Genomic DNA, 22,066 nt, shown 5'->3' on the forward strand with positions numbered 1-22,066 from the left:
GAGAGAGAGAGAGAGAGAGAGAGAGAGAGAGAGAGAGAGAGAGAGAGAGAGAGAGAGAGATTGTATTTCGGCCAGACAGGTAGGGCCTGACTCGTACTTTTTGCTGTGTCCCTTCTATCCTAGTGCCGCTACCCCTCCCTTTCCTGCTCCCACTTTCCTGGGTCTTGTGTAAAGCCAAACTAGGTCAGGTAAAGGAATGTGAAGAACCCCCCTTGCCCGCCCCCTCCCTTCCCTAAATGAGTGCTTTAGAGGACTAGAGGATTGCAGATTTGCTGACATTCTTTATAAGGGATTAGAAAGAAGGGTGGGAGTAGTTGGGGGTCCCGTAGCCTCGAATTTCCACCAGTCATGGTGAATTAAATTTTGTCTGTGTGCCTGCGCGAGTATGTGCAGGGGTTAGGATACTGAGGAGTCCTTCTTTCTGTTAGCTAGGGCAGAACCTACTGCTGCTTCTGCTGCATCGTTTTGACGGATTGGCCCCAGAGCCATTAACCTAGGCGCATCTTTAAACCCAGTGGAGCTGGCTGAAAAAGGCAGGTGAGGTCTGCAGGAGATGTTGGCCCAGGACTGGGTCTCAGCTGGCTCAGAGCTGACTCTGTGCCGCTTTCCTCCGTTATAGCCCACGCGGTGGCGCTGTTTCGAGACGGAGCCGCCTCGGGCACAAGGAGCAGGGCCTGGTCATCTAGGGGCGAAAGAGAAATGAAGTCATAGCTGTGGGGGAAGAGTGCGAGGACCCACTCTAGGCTGCGGGGTTTAGGCGTGTCAGCAGCTGCCAGAAGGACTGAGTGTGCGATTCAGTTGCACGAAAATGTTTTTATTTCGGAGGAGAAACATAATACCCGGGCTTCAGCTTTTCTTCCAACTCAAACCCTGGTTGATTCTGAGAGAGAGGTGTGGAGCCTCGTTTTTTGGTGTTTTGTCTTCCCTTTCCCATTGGTTCTCTCCCCCTCCCCCGCCCCACTTACTTACAAATAGACCCGATTTACAGAAAAGTATTCTCTCCAGCATCTTTAGCACATGCCGATGTAGCAGTTAAGCTGCTTATTCTTAAAAAATGAAATGAACTAGGGACCAAATTCTCGGTGAATAGTTCTCTGAATCTGGAACTCTTCCCAGAATACTTTTCCTTTGCCTCAGTCTTTCACATCTACTAAGAAAGATCAGCCTTTTTCTCAAAAGCTTATTTTCTTCCTTATACTTTTACCTGGTATACTCAAACCTCCCACACCTTTCTTCCAGTTCCTTGATCCCTGACGCTGAGAGTTTTTGAAGACCAGCCTTTCAGTTTTCTCGTTTGTCATGCCTCTCCACTTCTCTACTTTTCTTAGGTCCATTTCTTCTCCCCCACTTCCATCTCCTTTGGTTTGTTCACTGTCTATATCAAAATCCCACCCAAACCTAACTCCTACCCTGTCCTCCTCTGTCCGCGCCCCGGAAGCAGCTAGTCACAACTGATACATAAGCTTTATCTCTTAAGTAGAGGGTATTTAGCTATCTACTCTTTCAGCACCCCTCCCCTCAAACCTCCCTCCACCTTGCTCCATCATAGTAGCATGAGATGCTTTTTTTTTTCCCTTTTGCTTGCCCCGTTAGAAGTTTGTCTGGTTCCTGTCATCAACACGGGATCCGTGCTGATAATGAAATACGTGGGCTCTCAGTCCTTTTTCTTGGGTTCCCCGAGGATCTTTTCCCCACCCCCTCCACCTACCCCATCCGATCTCAGGTTCTCCACCACCCTCCAGTGCAGCTTAGGAAACCAGTTCTTGTCCAGTCTTTTTTTTTTCCCCCTTCCTTTTTCTAAAGTAGACACGCCTGCCAAGGCCCAGTGCGGGCCGTCGGCTCAGCCTGAGAGGATCTCGAAAGATGCGTGCCAAGCTCAGATTCACTTCTTTTCCCTTCCTGCCCACCCTCCGCGGCAGTAATGCCGAACACAGAGAAGCTGTAGTAACTCTTTCCAAAGAAAGGAACAGGAGGAAGCGAGCACTAGGAGCAGAATTTGAGGGCCGAATTTGTGAGAAAACATTTCTTCCACCTAATTCTTCCTTCTCCGAGTGCTAAGTTTTCACAAGAAGAGGATCCATTCCTATTCCCATTCTTATGAGCATTCAAATGCAATCTGATCTACTCTTCTGGCATGCTTTCCACACACGTAGTTGGGTCAGGAAAGATCGGGCACAGGCTCCAGGGATGTCTTAACTAATCACGTAAAACAGAAAAAAGGTTTCCCGGTCAGCCGGGGCATGTCTGAGTCTGGGAATGGGTTGCTTAGATTTCTCAAGGAATCAAGAAGGTGGGACGAAGTTGCGCAGCCTTTCTAGACAGGACCTCTTGAGCAGCCCGAAGCATCATCACCAAAAGAAAGATTATTTATCAGAGGACTGTACATCGAGAAAACCCTGCCCCAAGAGAAAGAGGGACATTGGGGAGGGTTAACAGAAAACAGAGGGTTAAAAGAGAAATATACAAGGTTAAATAGAAAAACGGTTAATAGAAAAAATCTGTCGCTGAGTCGAAGGCAAAAAGCAAATGAAGAAAAGAGAAGAAGAAAGAGAAAATAAAAATAATATTTAAAAAACAACAGAAGTAAATGTGTTTGAGTTCACGTACCAGATAAATAAGAAATCTGAGCCCAATTAGTAAGGGATAGTCGACTACTGTACGTTTTCTTCTTGACCAAATGACCAAAAAACTTTACCCTCCGGGAAGGAAAAAAAAGGGGAAAAATTCTTATAAGCACCTGATAATCATCGGAGAGAGCATTCTGAACGGGAAAAAATGATCCCCAAATGTTGGAGTTTGATTTTATATGCTTCTGAACCTGATAACACAAGATCATGGAATTTAAAGCAGTATAAATGCATTTCGGATTAATGTATTAAAAAGAGACATAATTAAAACCAAATCCTTTCTCTGATTTTGTTTGAAAATCTTTGGAAGTAAATCACTATGGATTAGAAAAAGAAACCGAGCAAAAGAATAATCATCATCCAATTCATCCACTGCTTTTAAAAAGTAGAAAATTATAGTGTAACATAAAATGTTATTTGAAAATTTTTGTTGTAAAAATTAAATACGATGAAAATGATGGGTTGCTTCATCTAGAATAAGGTCAATATGAAAATTATGCACTGAAAAGCGTAAGTAATTTGAAACAGAAATGGCCTTTATTAGGAAAAGCAAGAAAAAAGAAAAACAGGAAAACACAAAACTTTCTAGAATTCTTATTTTAAATCGAAAGTGCAAAAAATTATTAAGCAATATATACATTAATTGTAAACTTTTTTGCTATAGTGATAAGTCCTCTTCCGAGTTTTTTGTTATGTATTGACTTATTGCCCTGTGCAAATCCAAAGTTTAAAATATTTTGAGATTTCTCCCCAAAGAGCTAAATTGAGCAAATAACTAAAAAAAATCTTACTAGTGAGAAAATTAACAGAATAAAATGTAAAATAATAAAAAACAAAAAAACTCCAAATTGTAATCTACATTTAATTGCATACTTTATTTAAATCACCCTGCTCCTGGATTTAATCATTTAGAATCATTAGTTTCCAGAAAAAAACTTTATAAAATATTTACACTTTATAAAATATTAACTGATTAACAATACGGTTGTGTTGTTTATAGAAGTTTAACCAGTACTGTAATCGTGCTGTCGACATAACTCTCTTAGGTTAGCAAGGAGATCTCATTTGAGAAATGTAAATGAAGATCTTCCGACAGTGGTGTTTATAAAATAGCTCATTAATGGTTTTGGATTGAATCGTTCCAACCATCCGCATCATCAGTTATAATAATAGTGACGAATCAGACAGGAAAGATTCTGGCTAAATCATTTGCATTTTTTTTTCCAGAAGTACTGAAGTCCTAATATCACCAATTCTTCTAAGTTTCTGGACATTGATCTGGAGGATTTCGTGGATCAGCAGCAAGGTAAGAAAAGAAACAGTATATTATTATTATTCATTATTAAGGCATTAGCGAGAAATAAGTTATCGAATTTGAACGGTACAAAGTTTTACGTTTTTGTTCAATTTCTTTGACTCAATTTCCGACGTGATATTACAGGGGGAAAAATAAGTTGGTTGCCCAACTTAATTTCTTTGCAGCCACTAAGTTAAACTTTTAAAGTACTAACTCGGGTTGATGTAAGTCAGCCAATTTGCTTTCACCGACTCCACATTCTGCATGCCCTTTACCCAATTGACTCAACTGTATCGGAGACTAAGGTGTTGGGGGAAAGGGGCAAAAGAGTGGCACGGCTTTAAAAAAAAAAGTACCGCAGCTCATTTCTTTCCTTACGATCCTTTCGCTGGGGCCCTAAACCCAACTCTTTCGCTGGGCTATTGGAGGCTCTCTCCTCCGGGGCACCGGCCAGATGTGTTGGGGGCCAAGGCTACGGAGTTGGAGCTTCATGGAGACCTTTCTTTCTCCAACAAAGTTTCTCCGCTTTCACCGTTTCATGTCTTGGGGGAACCAGAGCAAGCTCCGCTGCCGTGTTGGGCACAGCGGGTGGAAACGTAGCCCCCTCTTTCTATGTTCTGAGATTCCTACTCCCCCCCCCCCCCAGCCAGCCTAGCCCGGCTTTCCAGAGGTGCCGGCTCAAGTGCGTTTCCCTAAACAAAACTTGGTTTGGCCCTCTGGCGCCGCCATACAGGCAATGCTTCTTAAGGGGGACCGTCTGCTTTGGGAACCACAGGCTGCAGGGAGCCCTGGGGGAGAGGTGGACGTGTGGGGGAGAAAAGAGAAAGAGAGTGGGAGGAAGTCAGGCTGGGAGGGGAGGGGTGGAGAGAAAGCCATGAAGGATGCAAAGGCTCTCTCAGCCCGCTTCTCTGGAGGGAGGGGGAGCCCCCCCAGCATCTCCCAGCTCTTCCCCTTTCCTCCCCAACCCCCTCCCTTCCCTTTCCCTCCCCCCCCCCCATGGTGTGGCGCGTGTGCCCGGCCGGCTTCTAGCTGAGGCCGGGACCCCTTCGCCCACGTGCCCACTCTTTAAGGAAGCCCGGGCCGGAGGACCAGGGTGGTGGAGACAATAGCGCTGGCCCGGAGCGTCTGCCCGGGTTGGGGCTCGCTCCACCTTAAATTGGGACTGCGGCTGCAGCCGCCGCCGCGGCTGCCACGGCGGGGACACGGACCTCTCCCGAGAAAGGGAGCTAGAAAGGAAAAGTTGGGGTGCAGCTGGGTGTTTTCGGGGACCGAGCCCAGGCTGTTCCCGTCCCCTCGTTCCATCTCCGCCCAGGCTCTTCCCTGCCCCGTCCCAGTGGCGCTTCTTCAACCAGAGAAGCGCCGAGAGCCCCGTGCTGTCTGCACTCGCCTCCTCCGAACCCTCCTAGAACCCGGGCCCGATCCTCCCTAAGGAAGCCCGGGCACTCCAGGGGCTGGCTGTGGCCGCAGGAAGAGCGTTGGGAGGGAGTTGGGAGAGAAAGAGAGATAGACCCGCCGCCTCCTGCAGTGCTACACTGGCTTAGCCCCGATCCCCGGTCACCCACCCTTAGCGCCTCCGCTGCGCTCTCCATAGAGCCTCCCCCAGACCTGTTCCACCGCCCCTAGTGATGCTCTCCTTCCCGGCCGCCTCTCGCCGCGGCCCGGCCCGGGAGCTGAGGGAGCCTCCGAAGCAGCGCCCGGCGCTTAACGAGAACACCTCGCCGCCCTGTCACCCGCTATTGTTCTCGGACACTTTGCTATTTCCCGTATAAAGCGTGAACGTTCATACGTGTCTGTCTCGGGGTCTGGATCCTCAGCTGGCCCCTGACGGCATGCTCCGGGCTGAGGGAAGAGCCCCAAACACACAGGGAAAAGTTACTCGCAGGGGCGGAGGAAAGGGGTGGCGGGCGGGAGGACGGGGTAGGTGGGAGCTGGAGGGGAGTGAGGGGAGGGGGAGGGTAGGGTGGGGGAGGAGGTGATCGCCCTCCTATCTCCAAAGTCGAAAGTGCTAAGCGCAGTTGACAGAAAAGGAAGCTGCGAGAAAGAAGTGGGCTGGTCTGGGTCTCCTCCGGCCGAGGTGCGGGGCTCGGCGCCGGCGCTGCTGCGGCTGCTGCTGTCGCCGCCTCCACTTCCCGCAATCCTGGAGAGGCGGCCTCTGCTGCGGAGCGCGGCGACGGATCCGAACACCGGAGAGCAGCGCTGGCCTCGCTAGTCCTGGGTCATCACTTACCACCGTCCTCGGCTCCCCCCCCACCCCCATCCGTGTCTCTGTTGTCTATCCCCTTCTACTCCTTCAGCGGCGGCGGTGCCACCCCTCTCTTCACTTCCCTCCCTTTCCTACCCCTCCCCGGGCTGCCCTGAGCTTCTTCACCCTCCAGCTCCCATAGACTCCAGCTTTACCCTCCTCCTCTACCTCCTCCCTTCCCATCCTTCCTACACCCCCACCCCACCCCCACCCCCTCGCTTCTGCAGCCACGGTGCAGTTGGGTCGCTCCGAAATGTAAGATTGATTGATTGATGTTTAATTTCCTGCCAGGAGGGTACCCCCTCCCTCCCTCTCTCCCTCCCCCGAAACCTCCCCAGTTCCCCTCCCTGCCCCCACTCACTTCCCTCTCTGATTGTGGTGGAGGAGTCTGGATTGGAGTTTTTGGTCGGCTTTTTTTTTTTTTTTTTTGGGTGCCTGATCCCGAAATATCCCAGAGACTTTTTTTCCCCTTCTAAATTATTATTTTGAAGGAGCTAGATCTGGGGACGGAAAGGAAGGGGGGGGGAGGAAATCGGAAACCAAGGACAACCCAAAAGGACTCACTTTGCCTGATGACTCAACGCAACTAATAATCATCTCCCTCTCAGAGTGTCTCTCTCTGTGGCGTGTCAGTGAGTCCGGCTCGGGCTGCTGCTGCTGCTGGCGGCGGCAGAGGAGGGAGAGACTGAAAGTGACATATCTGGGGCTGTTGCTCTAGTCTCTCCCTCTCTCGGTCTCCCCCCCCCCCCACACTTTTTTCCTTGATTGTAGCACCCGCTGCAGCTGCTGCTGCTACTGCTTTTCCTCTCCAGAATAGCAGCCCCTTTAGCAGCAGCAGCAGCGGCCGTCGCGGTCTCTCGATTTACCCTGCCCTTTCTCTCGATGCATTGGTTTCTTTCCTGAAGGTGTGAAAAAGCCTGTTTCCCCCTCTTGCCTTCGTCTTTCTTCACCCTCCCCTTTTCCCTCCCCCAACCCCTCCGCCACGAGCTCTATTGCCCCTTTGGTAGAGCCCTTCCTCCTTCTCCTCCTTCTCCCCTCCTCCTCCTCCCCCCATCATCATCATCACCAACATCACCATCACCACAATCATCTCACAAGAAGAAGACATCCTGACCCAGGACCTTAAAACATTAGGACTGGAGGAAGAGGAAAGGGCAAGGAAACAGAAAGGAAGAAAACAAGAACGTTAAAAAAGGAAACAAGAAACTTTCCACCCTGGATTCTCTACTTTTGATCCATGGACAGAGCTCAGCTCAGCCAAGTTACAGACAGACTATAAGCAGTAAGTACAGAAGATAAGACACTCATACTGTATAACCATCTTTTATGAGTTACGATAAAACACTCTGGGTCAGATATAGTTTCATTCTTGACTCCCCCTCCTTCCTTTTCCTTCTAACAGCTGAATTAATTGGGAATGAATCGGTCCTGTCCTCAGTCTTCTCTCCTACTCCTTCCCACCCTCACCTGGTTTCCAAAATCTTTATCAATGCGGCTTTATCAACCGGTGAAATCCTCCTGTGAATGTTTCTCACGCAGTTTGTTGTGTTTTTACTACTTTGTAAAGTCAGCTGGCAAACGTGAACGCCGTTTAATTAAGAGCATTTCCCCCTTCTTTCCACCCACCCCAAGGCCTCCTCCCTACCCTGCCCCAATAATTGGTGCGACCTGCAGGTTCTGTGATGAGAACGTTGGAAGTGAAAAAACCCCAGGAAAACTTTCTGAAGCGATTTCTGAATATGAATTTTATGTAGTTTGACATTTCATCAATGAATCAAAATGATTTTTGACCTTGTACTGTGGTGTGGATCCCTTTCTCCCTTAAATTCTGGGTTAGATGAAGATAAAAATGTTGCAAAATAATAATTGCAGTCTCTCTCTTTCTCTGTAATAGAGATTACTCTGGTAAATACCCAGAAGCACTTTGAATGCTGATTACTGTTATTATAGATTTGGGTCTTTGAAAAGTTATTCGTGTATTTGTATCTGTGTTGTTTTTTCTTCCTTTTAAAATGATTCTGAAAAAGATAAAGGGTGTTTTTTTAAAGGATGCTGTGTGCTCTCACGTTCGTGCAGCATGGCCACTCAGTACCGAGTGCATCCTTCGTTTGGTGAACCGGGTTATTTGATAGATGTGCGAATGTGTGTGTGCACACCCCTCCCCCCTCGCAATGTGTGTGTAGAGTCTTTCCCGAAGTTCAGATCTTCTCCCGCCCTCACCCCGAGCACAGTGAGATTGTCACGCCCAGGAATGATTTATGCCAACGAAGTTCAAATGAATGGGCCACTTCTGGGAGCCCTCTGGAACTTGCCCGTGCCCCAGCCGCACAGTTGCGAAGTCCTAGGGAGTCGGGTTAGTTTAGGGGTGAAAGCACAAGCTTCGGATCCACTTCTGCCTGACAAGTGCAAGTTTGTGTGCCGTATGCACTCTGCAGCTTGGACTTTATTTGGCTAACGCGGGAGGAGGAAGTTTGTATTTATTTTGTAAAGCAATGTATAACTGGCTTGAACATCTATCACGTGTGTGAGCAGTTTTTCCCTCTTTTTTTTCCCCCCTCTTTCCCTTCCCCTCCTCCTCTTCCCTTTAGGTCCTTGCTCATTTTATTGCGATCTGCCTGTGGGAACTTTGTCTCCGAGTCAAAGTAGCATGGAGCGGAGAAGCGAGAGTCCCTGTCTAAGGGACAGCCCAGATAGAAGGAGCGGCAGCCCTGATGTCAAAGGTCCTCCTCCCGTGAAGGTGGCCAGGCTCGAGCAGAATGGCAGTCCCATGGGAGCCAGAGGGAGGCCCAATGGCTCCGTGACCAAGTCAGTGGGAGGTAACCATCCAATAGTATTAACGTTCACATAACAGACTGGCAGCAAAGTGATAATAGCATCAGGGTGTCAGGGTTCATGTTGATTAAGCTTTCCTTCTTGGTGTAGGATTACAGGAAGTGGATTCCAGATTGTTAAATAATGCCCCACTTGCCTTTCATCAGCAAGTAGCAGCTTCATCTGTATAGTTAAGACAGAAAGTGGTTTACCCAGAGGGTGGCATTTTTTGGGCACTTTGCCACTGTGTGCTGAGGTGTTGGCAGGTTTATGTCACAGCCAGCTAACTGTTTCTAGCTTTTCCTAGAGAGCATTTTTTAGCGATTTTACTCTCTTCGTGAGCCTAAAAGGGTCTACAGAAGAGAATAAGTTTAGGTGTGTTTGCTTTCACATTCTGGTCAGTAATGATCAATCTAATATACTCCACAGCCTCATTTTGTGTCTGTGCCAATGCTTCAAGGTAGAATAATCTCATTATTACTCTTCTTTGAGTATCTGAAAGTTAAAAAAAAATGGATCACAGAAAATTTGTGTTGTATTTCATTTTGGTTCTCTGGATACTTATTGCTACCTTTTCCCATATTCCAATAGTTACTTGGGGGGAGGGGGACAAAGAATGATTGAAGCTTTTAAAATAATGAATTTGTAACTTAGTTATAGACTGTATCATAGCCTTTAAAGTTAATGGACTGTGGGCATCAAGCACGTTCTTTCATTCATTCATTCCTGAAATTTTCATTTGAAGAAAAACCTATGGTAGTATTTTGCTTGTAAGCATAGTTCCTTTGCAACTAAATGGAAAAAGTAGCCTTGAAAAAAGACAGATAGACTAGGGCCTATCTATGTTAAGGAGGATTTTAGTAGGAAATTGTATATTTTTTATGTATTTTTTATTTCTACAACTTTGTGTCTCATTTTTAGATGTCAAATTCTGCTTGACTTGAAACTTTGAGTGCTTTAAGATATAGCTTACTATAATCAGTTTCATTTTTCCCTTTTTTCGTTAGTAATTCAAACAAAATAATTATTGTCTGATATTCTTTAGGGGGGATGTTAGAAGGTGTAATCTGATGGAAAAGATTGAAGATTTTTTTTTTTTTGCTTTGTTGTAGGTGGGCAGATTGTGTGTTTCTAAGTGAATAATTTAATTGTCAGCTTTTTTTTTCAAAGTGAAGAAACAAATAAGTTGTAAACGTGTGTAAAAGAACTTGTTATTTATTTTACCATCAAACCTCCTTCCTCATTACTCCATTGTGGAAGTGTAGCACTTTAGATAGAGTTACCTAGCTTAATTGCCCTCCCATATGGGAGGTATTTACCCCCTAAATTTCTGTAGCTTAGCCACAGACTGAGAATTTTAGTGATTTGAAAATTTACTTCAATAAACTAAGAAGAAATCTTTATGGCTTCCTATTTTCAGTAGCATTAAATTAATGGCCAGTATCATAGAGAAGAAGGAGGTAGTAACTTAGCTGTGAGTCTCCTAAAGTATTCTAGTGAGACTATATTTGAAAAAAAAGGTCTCAATTCTTCACTCTTGCATAGTGATAGCTCCTTATTAATTTGATTTGAAAATGTTTGTAATACACCAGTAAGCTTGGAAAATAAGAAGTAACCTTTTTGAGAGATAATGCAACATCCCAGGGGCCTTGTGATTAAGGAAAGAATGGGAACATGAAAGTTTTTTATTTCCCTTATAAGAAAACAATGACAAAACGTTTTTAGGCTATAAATTTTGTTTTGTAATTATAGCTCTACTTTGTAAAAAGAAGTATAAGGGGGTTTGTGATTACATTAGTGGTTCAGATTAAAGCTGGCCTATTTAAACGAGAAGAATTTCATTCAATTTTATATTAATACCATCATGCTTAAAATTAAGGATTAAAAAATAACCTAATAGTATGTACTCTTTATCATATGACATATAAGCTTTATTTAAACTGAAGTTTTAATGTCTGGGGAAAGATGTTAGTTATGTTTTACCAGGCTGTTCTTGTGCTTCTTCATTTTCCCAGATTTTTGTAATATTCTATACTTATTAATGCTTCTGAAAGCAAAATAGAAAAATAAATTAACTTTGTTTAAATTTAAAATATCTACAATAATCATTATTAAACTAGTTAAATTATACATTTGGTAGGATGACAATTAAGATTTTAAAAAAATATAGCTGTCAGCAAAAATAGCACAAAATATTTCCAGTTATATTCCAAAATGGTATTTTAAATTGTTGCCTTTTATTCAAAATAGCCAAGCATTTTCAACGTTGTATATACTGAAGAGGATTTGCAATCACTTATTTTGTAGATTTTAATTCATATGAGGTTCCAAAGTAGACACCATTATAGTAATACTTGTGGCCTTACCAAACACTGATCAGATCTATAAATTGGAGAACAACATAATTAAATTACATTTTAAACAATTTTTGGCACATATTTAAAGCTGTACTTTTTAAAGTATGCAAATGTTTATATGCAATTTAAAATATTCTAACTCCAGGTATTTTTATATAATCACCTCAATAATTAAAAAAAACTTTATAACTTGAACTCTAGTATTAAAGGATAAAGAATACTCTTCTGCCACCCCATCTCCTTTTACTTTAGCTTTCTTCCAGAAGTATTATCAATTGATATTACTTCAGAAATGCATATTACAGATATTTCTTCAGTGATCTTTTCTACACTGTGAAGACAGACATAATCAAAAAGTGCAAAAAGAGAGTGAGATGTCTTATTTTAGGGAAACAAGTATTTAATGAACTTTATTGGGCTTTAAAAATTTCTCACAAAAGGGGAAATATTAAAATTAATTGCATTAGAAATGATTATTTCTGCTGTTGATTTTGATAAGGATTGAGATGGAAAAGCACACATGCATTTTTTAAATTGGGAATAGAAAATTCTAGTTGGTGTTTTGTAATCATTTAGTTTTTTGGAACGACTTTTATGAAAATTTAATGAATGTAAAGGAAACATTATTATGGTGACCATAGTAAATTAGTTTTGGTAATAGATACATAATTACTATCTTTAAGGTTGCTTTTTTTATAGGTGGTTTAAAAGTTTGATGTTTACAGTGTGGCTAATGTCAGCAGGATATACTATAAAGTAGATCAGTTTTTCTTTGTGTAGTCCAACACTTTCTAGGATGTTTCAGCAGTTATCTAGGCAGACTGTTTTAAAACATGTATGTAATAAAATATAAGTGCTCAGATGTGTATGACTGGCAGGTTTTATAGAGGGTCTTCAGAAAAAAGGCTAATATCCCTTTAAAAAACATATGAAGCCTGGGAGAGAGTTTAGAGCAAGCAAGAGCACTGTGGTGTTGACAGCTTTATATCCCTGTTGGGTAACATTCACTTACTAGAATTGGCGTCCCCTCACAGTTAGTAATTCACTCCATAAGGATTTTGAAAAAAGGGATGATTAATAGTTAGGTTATTCATATTTGTGAAATCATTGATTAAAACTTGTGAATCTTAATATTTTTAAAGGAGATTATTAAGGATTTTGAAAATAAGAGTTTAAGGATCCCTTAACAGATATTATTATATGCACCAAAAATATCCTGCTATACATAATGCTTCAGTATGGCAAATTAGGATAGAAATGTATATCAATGCCAATGAAATATTAGGGAGAAAGCAGCAAAACATTGTGCTTCCCCCCCAAGATTGTATCAATGGGCCAACTAGAGTTTTAATAATTCTTGTTTTTCATTCCATTATTACTGCAAGCCTTTTCATTTTTAATTATTGGTTTAAGGAAAAAAATGACTTTCATATGGATTTATTTAAACTGTATGGACAGTACTTGAATACTCCAAATTATTTAATTATTCAAAAGAGGTTTTAAACATTAGATATCTTTCTGACCTTGTTCAGTTTCATATCTTTCATGATTTTTTTGGTTCAGTTTTCAAAGAAAATATATTGATGTCTATTTAGGTGTAGGGTATGAGTGTTATGACTTTTGTTTTCTTGAATTAGGATTTAATATGCTTCTCAAAAAATAATTTTATTTCGTTAAAGGATTGTCTGTCCAAATAAGTCTTTTATAGATAGTTTCTCCAAAGTGGATGAGCTATCCTTCTCTGGTACCAGGCAGCCCTTTCAAAGACATAACTCTCTTGTTGTAGGGAAAAAGAATTGTTATATAACATGTACTGATGTGTTCAAATAGAAAAGCAAATGTGATCAAGATTGTTCGGCAGGATCTCATTTAGAATTGAATATTGTCTGCAACAACAGTTAGTTTAATTGTCTACATGTGGAACATTTCCTTATAAGTAGATAGAGTAAAGATTAAAGTAATAGATGTTACACATCCATCAGGTCAGGTATAGTAAATATAATAACTATTGTAGTGAGAAGTTTTCCTTTAAGAAATGATTGTGTGTATGAAAGTTTGTAAGTTAGTTGGTAGATTGGAAATATATTATCGTTTTTATGCAGACTTGGACAAAAAACTCATCAAATTAATTTTAACAAAAAGATGAACATAATATTTATTTCTCTTTATGATAAAATTCAGTGTCATTTCTTAAAAAGAGAAAAGAGTCTTCTGAAAAAGGTCTCTTTTCCTTCTCCTATTCTGACTTTATTTTAGATCTCTTAAATAGAATCAGCTTAGCCTGTGGGGTCATCCAGCATCTCCTCTATTTTTTTGCTGTGTTTTCAGTCTTTGGCCTGTTATTAAAATAAAGACATATTTGGTTAAAAAATATATGCAATTGAACATGCACATTAAACAGAATATAGGGTATCCACCCATTCAGTGTCCTAGGCATAATTTGATGTTTAAAGTATCTTTGGAACTTTTGAATTCCATCTTGAGAAACCCACTGACCATTATATATTTGAGTTTTCAAGATCATGTATGGTGAAATTTAAAAAAAAATCTATTTAGCAGTCATTTGAGGTATATCTTATGCTCACAGAAAATGACCATTTTATTTAGCATGTGGACAGCAGTGAGTAAGCCCAGGACAGCTGGAATATCCAGTGGTAATTAATTCTTTTTTCCCTTTATGAGGATGCGTGCCATTTACATCAATAAGGAAGAAAGGCAGCTTTATTGACTATTATTTATTGGGCAGTTGAGTTAAATGTTATTGATATTAGTGAAGTTCAAGTAATTCTAACAGACCGTTCGTCTTTGTTGGATACATCTAGGAAGGTGGAAAGCAATGGGGAATTTAGCAGGAAAATTATGCTATGCATTGATAAATTTATTCTCATTTTTTTTTAATGTGAAATGTCAGGGCATAGCCATCCTCAGTTAATAGAGAATTTCTAAAAGTTTTTTTTCCCCCTACTTGAACCACTCTTTACTTCTGACACCTTCCTATTCCAATTTAAGTTGCTACTAAAAATGTACCAAGAAGCAAAAATACCTATAAAACCATAGGTTAGTACACTTGCTCTAGAATTAGATGACCTTAGCTCAAATCTCTCCTACCCTGCTTGCTATTTATGGGACCTTTGGCAATTCTCTTAATCTTTCTGGTCCTCAGTTCCCAGTTTAGTAAAATTTGTGTGTGTGTGTGTGTGTGTGTGTGTGTGAGTGTGAGTGTGAGTGTATTGTGGGAGGGTGGAATAGATGGTGTCTGAAGTCTTTGTACCTTTGATCCTATAGCTATCGACATACTGTGTATACAATATTAATCATTCAGCTTATTTTTCATATAAGCAGCCTAAGTTTGTGCTTATTTATAGTACTCAATACAATAGAAAATATTTAATTTCATTTTTGCTAATAAATGGAACTTTCTCCCCACCTTTGTACCAATGTACCAGACTCTGGTAACATTTATTTTTTTCCTTCTTTTTTTTCCCCATAAATGCTGAGGTACAATGGCATTTTGGAGCATATTTGAAGATGGAGTATGTGGCAAAAGTTGTATGTGTAACAGTTTGTCAGTGAAAAGTGACAAGTGGTAAATGACAAATGAAACGCTGGCACTGCTACTCTTTATTTTGATAAAAATGTCTCAATTTGCAGTGATATAATACTGTTTCATATTATTTCATGAGTAGTGTTAGATGCATAAGTAGAATTTAAATTTTGTGAACGGAAAATTAGCAGCCCAGTTATCTTTTCAGAAGCTTTGGCAGCAAGTTTTTCCCAATCCCTTATCTCCACCCCCAGAGGATAAGAACAGCAGTGAAATATTGGACCTGACCCATATATTTTTTAACTCCTTATCCTTCTTTCTTTTTGGATAAAAAAAAAAAAATCACTTCTGAAATAACTGAAAATAGTTACAAATAGGAGACCTTTCAGTTTAGCTTAAAATAAGTTCAAAAGTTTGCCCTTTAGTTTAAATTCTTTTATAAATATTTCCCTTTAAAGTAATACTAACTTGGATTATATTAGTTCTTTCTTAATAGTAGCAACTGCTGCAGTTCCTTAGTAATTTAGAGTGCCTGTAAAGAAACTTGTGAAAAATAGGTCTTTTGTTGCAGCATGCATTTGAAGTTTCTAAAACATTTAAGGATATTAAAGTCATCTTTTCATATGTGATGGGTTTATGATCTGACCACATAACTGAAATAATACGAATACTCCAACATAAAGCGAATGCTATAAGTACAGCATAGTTAAGACAAAAAGAGTTGAATCTTTAAGGATTGGGGGGTCAAATAGTTTGTATCCTCAAACATACTATTTTCCTTTTTATATTTCATAATGGCTTCTTTTCCAAGTACGTATTTCCTACTTAGCATTAAAATGTTTAATATTGCAAAGTATTACAAATGTACTTCTAATAAAAGAACTTATACAAAATTTTGTTGACATCATAAGACATGTCACTTTTTAGTTTTTTTAAATCAAAATTGGCACTAAGTGACAAAATTTATTTCATTGAAAAATTAACATTTAAACCTCAACAAAAATAACGAAAAGAAGCTGGTCTAACCAAGTGTAAGTGAATGATAGAACTCACGATGGCTTTCTATTTATGAAGATCTTTTTACTTTGAGGGGAAAAAAGAGACATAATTGGAGCTGATAAAGGTTGGACTTTTCTCAGCTATTTTACTGTAACATTTGATTCATTTAATGTAATCGGGATATCTTCAAAAGCAGAAATAAAACTTATTTTTGGTGGCAGTTTTTTTCTTTTAAATTTGTATCTATTCCTAAAGTTAAAATTACTTGAAGTTCTAATTACCTGTTTTATAAAAAAAAAAAAAATGCAGCAAGAATGGGGTTGTGAAAATCCAGCTACCTGAATACCTGTTAATAACCTACCAATCAACAAACATTCATTAGGTGTCTACTATTTGACAGGCACTATGCAGTTATACCCTAACCAGATATAAAATATAAGAAGGGTCATTTAGATGTCATAGTGGAGACTCAAATGTATTCATTAAAATACAATGGAGAAAACAAAGCATTAAAACTGGCATCTGTGAGAACAGTGATGCTAATAAAAGGTCAACGGCAATGACAAGAGCTCTGTGCTGAAACTAATCAGGTGATTACTAAAATGGAAGTCAAACTAGCAATTTTTTTTTAAAATTGGTTGTACACAGCATATGGTTGTACACAATCTTAATTTAAAAAAGTGTAATAAGGCATTTGAAATAGCACCATCAAAGATAAGAAATTAAGAGGCAGAATAAATTTCATATAAAATTCAAGCCACCATATATCTGAAATTAATGCCTTTTATATCTTAGTAATTATGTAGTGTCCACTAAGGACTGCTCAGTCACTGAAATATGCCTAACTAGTTCAGTGTCTTCTTTTGTTCCACTGAAGACTTATGCAGACATGGGGGGAAATGCCTAGAGATTCTGCTGAGAATAAATGTTTTCCAAAGCTTTAAAATCTGACAGAGGTGATTAGTAGGAATATTTTTATAGCAATTTGAATTTTATCACATTAACCACAGATACATTTTTCTTTCTTTTAGAAGGTAATTTTTGCTTTTTGGTTTTGCCTTGTGCTCAGAAGCAAATGTATTAGGCTACTTTTCACTAAATATGATCAATATTTTGTGGCTTTTAAAGTATTTTTTTTGCACTCAAAACTTGGTTAGTCTGCATTTTTTCAATGTGATTTTCAGAATGTACAAAACATATACCGTTTCACAAACTCAAAAGGAATATCAAAGGAGGCACAGTTAAAATTATTTTCGTATCTAGTGACTGAACTGTGTGTTAAAATAAATAATATTTTCTTCAGACGATATTTCCGTTATTCATAATGTTACAGTGGGCAAAATTTAACATTTAAAATAGTTATTAGGTAAATATGTGCCCATTTAAAAATTCCTTGAATCAGATGACATTATTCCAACTTACCAAGAACTTGCTTTTGTCATAATCCAAAGATGTTATCAGAGCAACATGATAAATGTCTCTTTAAGTGTCATAGTAAAAGAAAATGACTTGTATTCTGAGGCAGTGGATAGTTTATGTTGTTTTGGACCCATTTCCCAAGCAGTGATCGAAAACAGATTACAATAACAATTATACAGTCAGAAGATGCAATATCCATTTCTGTTTTAATTGAGTGAAAGAATAATGAAAACATCATTAAGAAAAATGAGGTGGACCTGTCACACAATGTACAAATTTTTAGACTCGGAGAAGATGCAGAGTAACTGGAGTGCTTTTAGTTTACTTTATCACATTTATTAGCTAAAATTGGTTTGGTAGAAAAGAACATTCAGCTCTGACTCTTTATAAAGGTCACTGAAGGAGTCCATGAGAGCTGATTGTTAATGAGATGTTAAAAGTGGTTATTAGTCTTGCCTTTTCGTTCAGGTTTGGAGGACAGTTACCTTTTCTTGTTCACCTATCATTTGTACAACCCCATTTTTGTTTTTGTTTTATTTGAGGTAGTGATGGGAAGATTAACCAGCTAGGTAATTCCAGGTTTACCCCACGTTGACTTAGGTAGGAGCTTTGCCGCTATCACACAAAGATTGTTACTCAAGAAAGGCCTAGCTAGCTATGAATGTAGTGCTCTTTCACCTTCTATCCACACCTTCTGACCCAATTGAAGGAGAACACTAGAGTAAAAGGGTTTTATTGACTGAACAGGGGCTGTACACTTGTTTTTCTTCAGCATGTACATGCTTGGGGGTGATTGGGAGATGAGGGGAGGGAAATTGAAGCCTTTCCTTTTACATATCAGGATAACTCTACTTGTCACACGAGACATAGCAGGCTCTGAGCTCGATCAGCAATAATTTGGACCATTAAGTTGATAATCTCTAACGTTTCTGGGCTTTTTGCTGACACTCCCCAGAGGTGTCCTTTCAACAGCTTGTTAGGGAACAGGAATGGAACAGGAAGGCGGAAAGGAAATCAGTGGCCAGTTTTCTACCTTTCTAGACCTTGAGTTTCTTAATTTATTCACACAGACTCTGAGTTTTTAGGAGCTTGGGAAGTAGCACAAGACAACATGGTATCGTGAAGACATTATGGCATGAAATAATTTTCAGTAATAGGTAATACCCAAATTTGGACTCAGTTGGAAAACAGGTGTACAGTAAAAATTCCTTTTGCTTGTCAGTGAACCCCCCCCCCCCCTTTTTTTCTTTGGCCCAGCAGTTTAAGACTTTTCATGGATAGTGCATGAAACGACTGAAAGAAGTAAAGGAAGAAGCTAGAGTTGACAATTTTTGGTAGAGACCTCAAAATCTCAGGACTGATTAAAGCGTGTCTCTCTGTATCCTTCCCAGAAAGAGGTCCCCAGTGCCTACTTCTACCCCCAAACATTCAACATAGCAACAGTCCCCACCCTGCTCCTTGTTGTTACATCCCAGTGTGGCTATTTCAACACCAGAAGACTAGTTAATAAGGCTTTCGTTAAAATACTTTTGTTAGTGAAGTTTTTTTAACTTTAAAATTTACATAACATAGCACCATTGACTAATGCTGCAAAAGTTATGCCCGTAAGTGGTTCCATTTTTCAGGTCATCATAATTTAACCATAAATGTTAATTTTGGGTGAAGCGACTTATAGTTTCTTCACCCTGGAGGGAATTTTTTGTTGAATAATTTTTAAAAAGGTTGTTTTTTCATACATACATAAGACTGCCCTCCTAAGTAAACAAATTATAGTCGACAGCTACCTTAAAATACCATTTTAATACAAAGTGGGAAAATTTCATTAATTTTCCATGAATGAGTTCATATTGTAAACTAGTGCTTTTAATTTAAAAAAATCCATTTGGTTCCTTAATCTTAGGAAAACAGCTGAGATTCGTGCATGTTTTTTTTTTTCAGATACTCTTGCTGTCCTTCATTTGTAACTCTTGTCATAACTTGAATTTCTTATTTTTTTCACCCAGTAATAATTGATTCTTTTTTTGTTGTTGTTTAATTGATACCCAAGGAATTTATATAGTAAAAATTATTTGACAGAATTGTATCTGGTGAATTCTTTGAGCTCCTGAGAAGCAGTTCCTCTAGTTTTTTTTTGTTGGAAACTGGGTATATGGGGCAAATTCAGATTATTTATATGCTGAGTTTCCATATTGACATTCAGTAGGCTGGAAGAAATTGATTAGAAATCAGAATATGTTGGTACATTATGAATTATTTTGAACTATAAAACTTCTGTATCATCTGTTCAAAAACAAACAACCAACTTCTGAAACCCTTATGTAGATGAGAGCAAGTAGGGAGGACAGTTTAGGGGAGGGTCAGTGGGATTGTGAATAGAGCAACTATAGTAGCCAGCTTTGCCCAAGTGATAGGGTAGTGATGTTGCATTCAAGTCTCAGTAGTATAAAGAAATAGTTTACCTTTTTGGTTTATCAGGCAGGGCATTAGAAGACCAAAAGTCATCCTTGGGTGAAGGGAGCCCCCCCCAAAAGAATTATAATCTCACTAGAAATTTAATGCACCTCAAGACCTAGGAGAAGACATGAAAGGATGAACAAGTTGTCCCTGGGTTTTCTTTACTATAAATCAATCACTGAACAATAGTATAGTGTAAGATTGCTATAGATGTATGTCCCTTCAGCCCCTTACCCTACTGCCTGACTCCTCCCCTCAAAATAAATCTCTGTTCACAGTCTCAGACTTCAAGTTGGTGTCTGAAACAGGCTTTTACAACTGACTTATAAAGACCCAAAGAGTAGCATTAAAAAAAAAATCATTGAAAGACTGCCAGTGCTGTCACAAATGTCCATTAGTTCTGGCTTTGAAAAGTGTAGGGAACTGTAGGAAAAAATGCTGTGACTTTACCAAGCTTTTTAGCTGCTGTGAGCTATTTGGGGTAGGCCACATAGGTTTGTGATGGACACTATGCAATCTTCTGTTTAATGTATAGAATTCCAATTAACACTCGGTAGGTGTATAAATGTAACTCTTTTCACACTGTTCCAAGTAGTTAGTCAAAAACAAGCCGCAAAGTAATTCCCCAGGCCCCCAATAAAAAGATTTACAGCGAAATGATTCTCAGACCCATAATGGGGCTGTTGTAGGTTTGTGTTTGATATTTATAAGGCTGAAATATAGTCTATATACCCAAACCCAGCATTTATTGTAAACAAGTTAACTGCCAACAGCTTATATTATGTCAAACACAATTATATTGAAGATTGATGCATAACTTGAAAGTAAGTTTGGGAGAAACTGATAGTTATTACCTACTAAGAGTTCTCTGAGTCCAATTTTTCCTTCGATACAGTCACGTGGTAAAGTCAACTTTCTTACAGTCAGTTGCTCTTAAACATAAATAATATTGCCACGTTTATTCTCTAAAAATGGAGAATTCTTGTCTATTTTATTTTATCATTTGTATACTGGATTTATATTTTAAAATTATGTCCCATAGGCATTTTATGTATAGAATTCTTTGAATCTATACAGTGAATTAAACAAAATGGCATTAAGATAACATGGCTAACTGTTTCACCATAATAGATACTGAAAAGGCATTTTGGACCACATTAAGGCATAGTAAACATATGTCAACCTGAAAATAAATCTTTTATGTCCACAAATTATTTTTAAAAAGAAATTTTGGAATTTCATTTCAGCATTTCACAGTGGTCATACTAAAGTGTGAGTCATTTTGAAACTGTAGCTTCCTATACATACATATATGTGTATGTGGATATGTATTATTATTATTATTATTATTAAATATTAAAGAACCATAGAATGCCAGGAATTTGAAAGAAATGAGATAATTCTTTGATTATTGCAGAGCCTCAGGTTCAGAAATACTTAAAGTTTGAGAGAGACCATTCTCCAGCTGGTGCTCTTTCAATGAGGACTTAGTACATTTTTTCTCCTTGGAATAAGGACTTGCCCTCCTATTTGTTCTTAGCCTAAAAAATTGCCTCTGTGTTGGTGGAGTGTTTCAAATTTAGTAGCAAAAAGTAGTATTCCTCTTTGTTGTCAGTGGTGTTGAAAGCTATACTATTAAGTCAACTTAGGATAAAAATAGAATTTTAAAGAATTTTGTATAATGTTAATTTTTTCACTGGTATGTTTTGCTATTTGTTTATTTCTTAAAGAACAATATTTCCACTGTGCCCAGGAAAATAATCCTACTGAAGAAAAAAGATGTTTTAGAATCATAAAGTAGAGAGGGACATTTGACTTTTTTCACAAGAATTTTTGATTCTTATTTTTAGTCAGATGCTGTTTTTATTAATCTTTTTTCCTTTTTATTAATCTAAGAACATACCATTAATGGTATAATTGAATATATAAAAATGGTGATTTTGGTTAAAGTCTTCTTGTAGGGATTTTTGTATTCCTGTTTCCTTACTTTTGTAAGCAGTGCTTTTTTTTTTTTAATTGAACCAGTCCCAGTCACAATAGTAATACCTCAATGATTGAAAACCAGAGATGCCAATATTCCCTAAGGGAAGTGGAGAATATTTATACAGTAATTTTGCTCTTACCTCCCTTTTCCTCGTCTTCCTCTACCCATATCCCTTGCAAATATTTGCCCTTTTGAGAGCTTGATTCAGGATTATCTTTCTATGTATTGATTTCTGATGCAAAACTCAGAATCCACACCTGTTCAGAATGTCTGGAAGACTGGCTTTTAATGGTCCTTTTGTTTAAAGGCTTGTGAATCTTGGTTTCATTTTG

At 39.2% G+C, this 22,066-nt stretch overlaps 1 protein-coding gene across 1 annotated transcript in view; it reads left to right on the top strand.

The window, feature by feature from the left end:
- The first annotated feature begins 6,679 nt into the window (after positions 1-6,679).
- The window catches only part of SATB2 (SATB homeobox 2), a 216,511-nt gene continuing 201,124 nt past the window's right edge, over positions 6,680-22,066 (top strand). Inside the window, exons 1-2 of the mRNA XM_027866064.1 lie at positions 6,680-7,448; positions 8,755-8,982. Coding sequence (XP_027721865.1) covers positions 8,814-8,982 — 169 coding nt within the window. The 5' untranslated portion in view covers positions 6,680-7,448; positions 8,755-8,813. The remainder of the gene's footprint in view (positions 7,449-8,754; positions 8,983-22,066) is intronic.

This window comes from Vombatus ursinus, unplaced genomic scaffold, assembly GCF_900497805.2.
Source record: "Vombatus ursinus unplaced genomic scaffold, bare-nosed wombat genome assembly UNPS02014779.1, whole genome shotgun sequence".
In the NCBI taxonomy this organism is placed as follows: Eukaryota; Metazoa; Chordata; class Mammalia; order Diprotodontia; family Vombatidae; genus Vombatus; species Vombatus ursinus.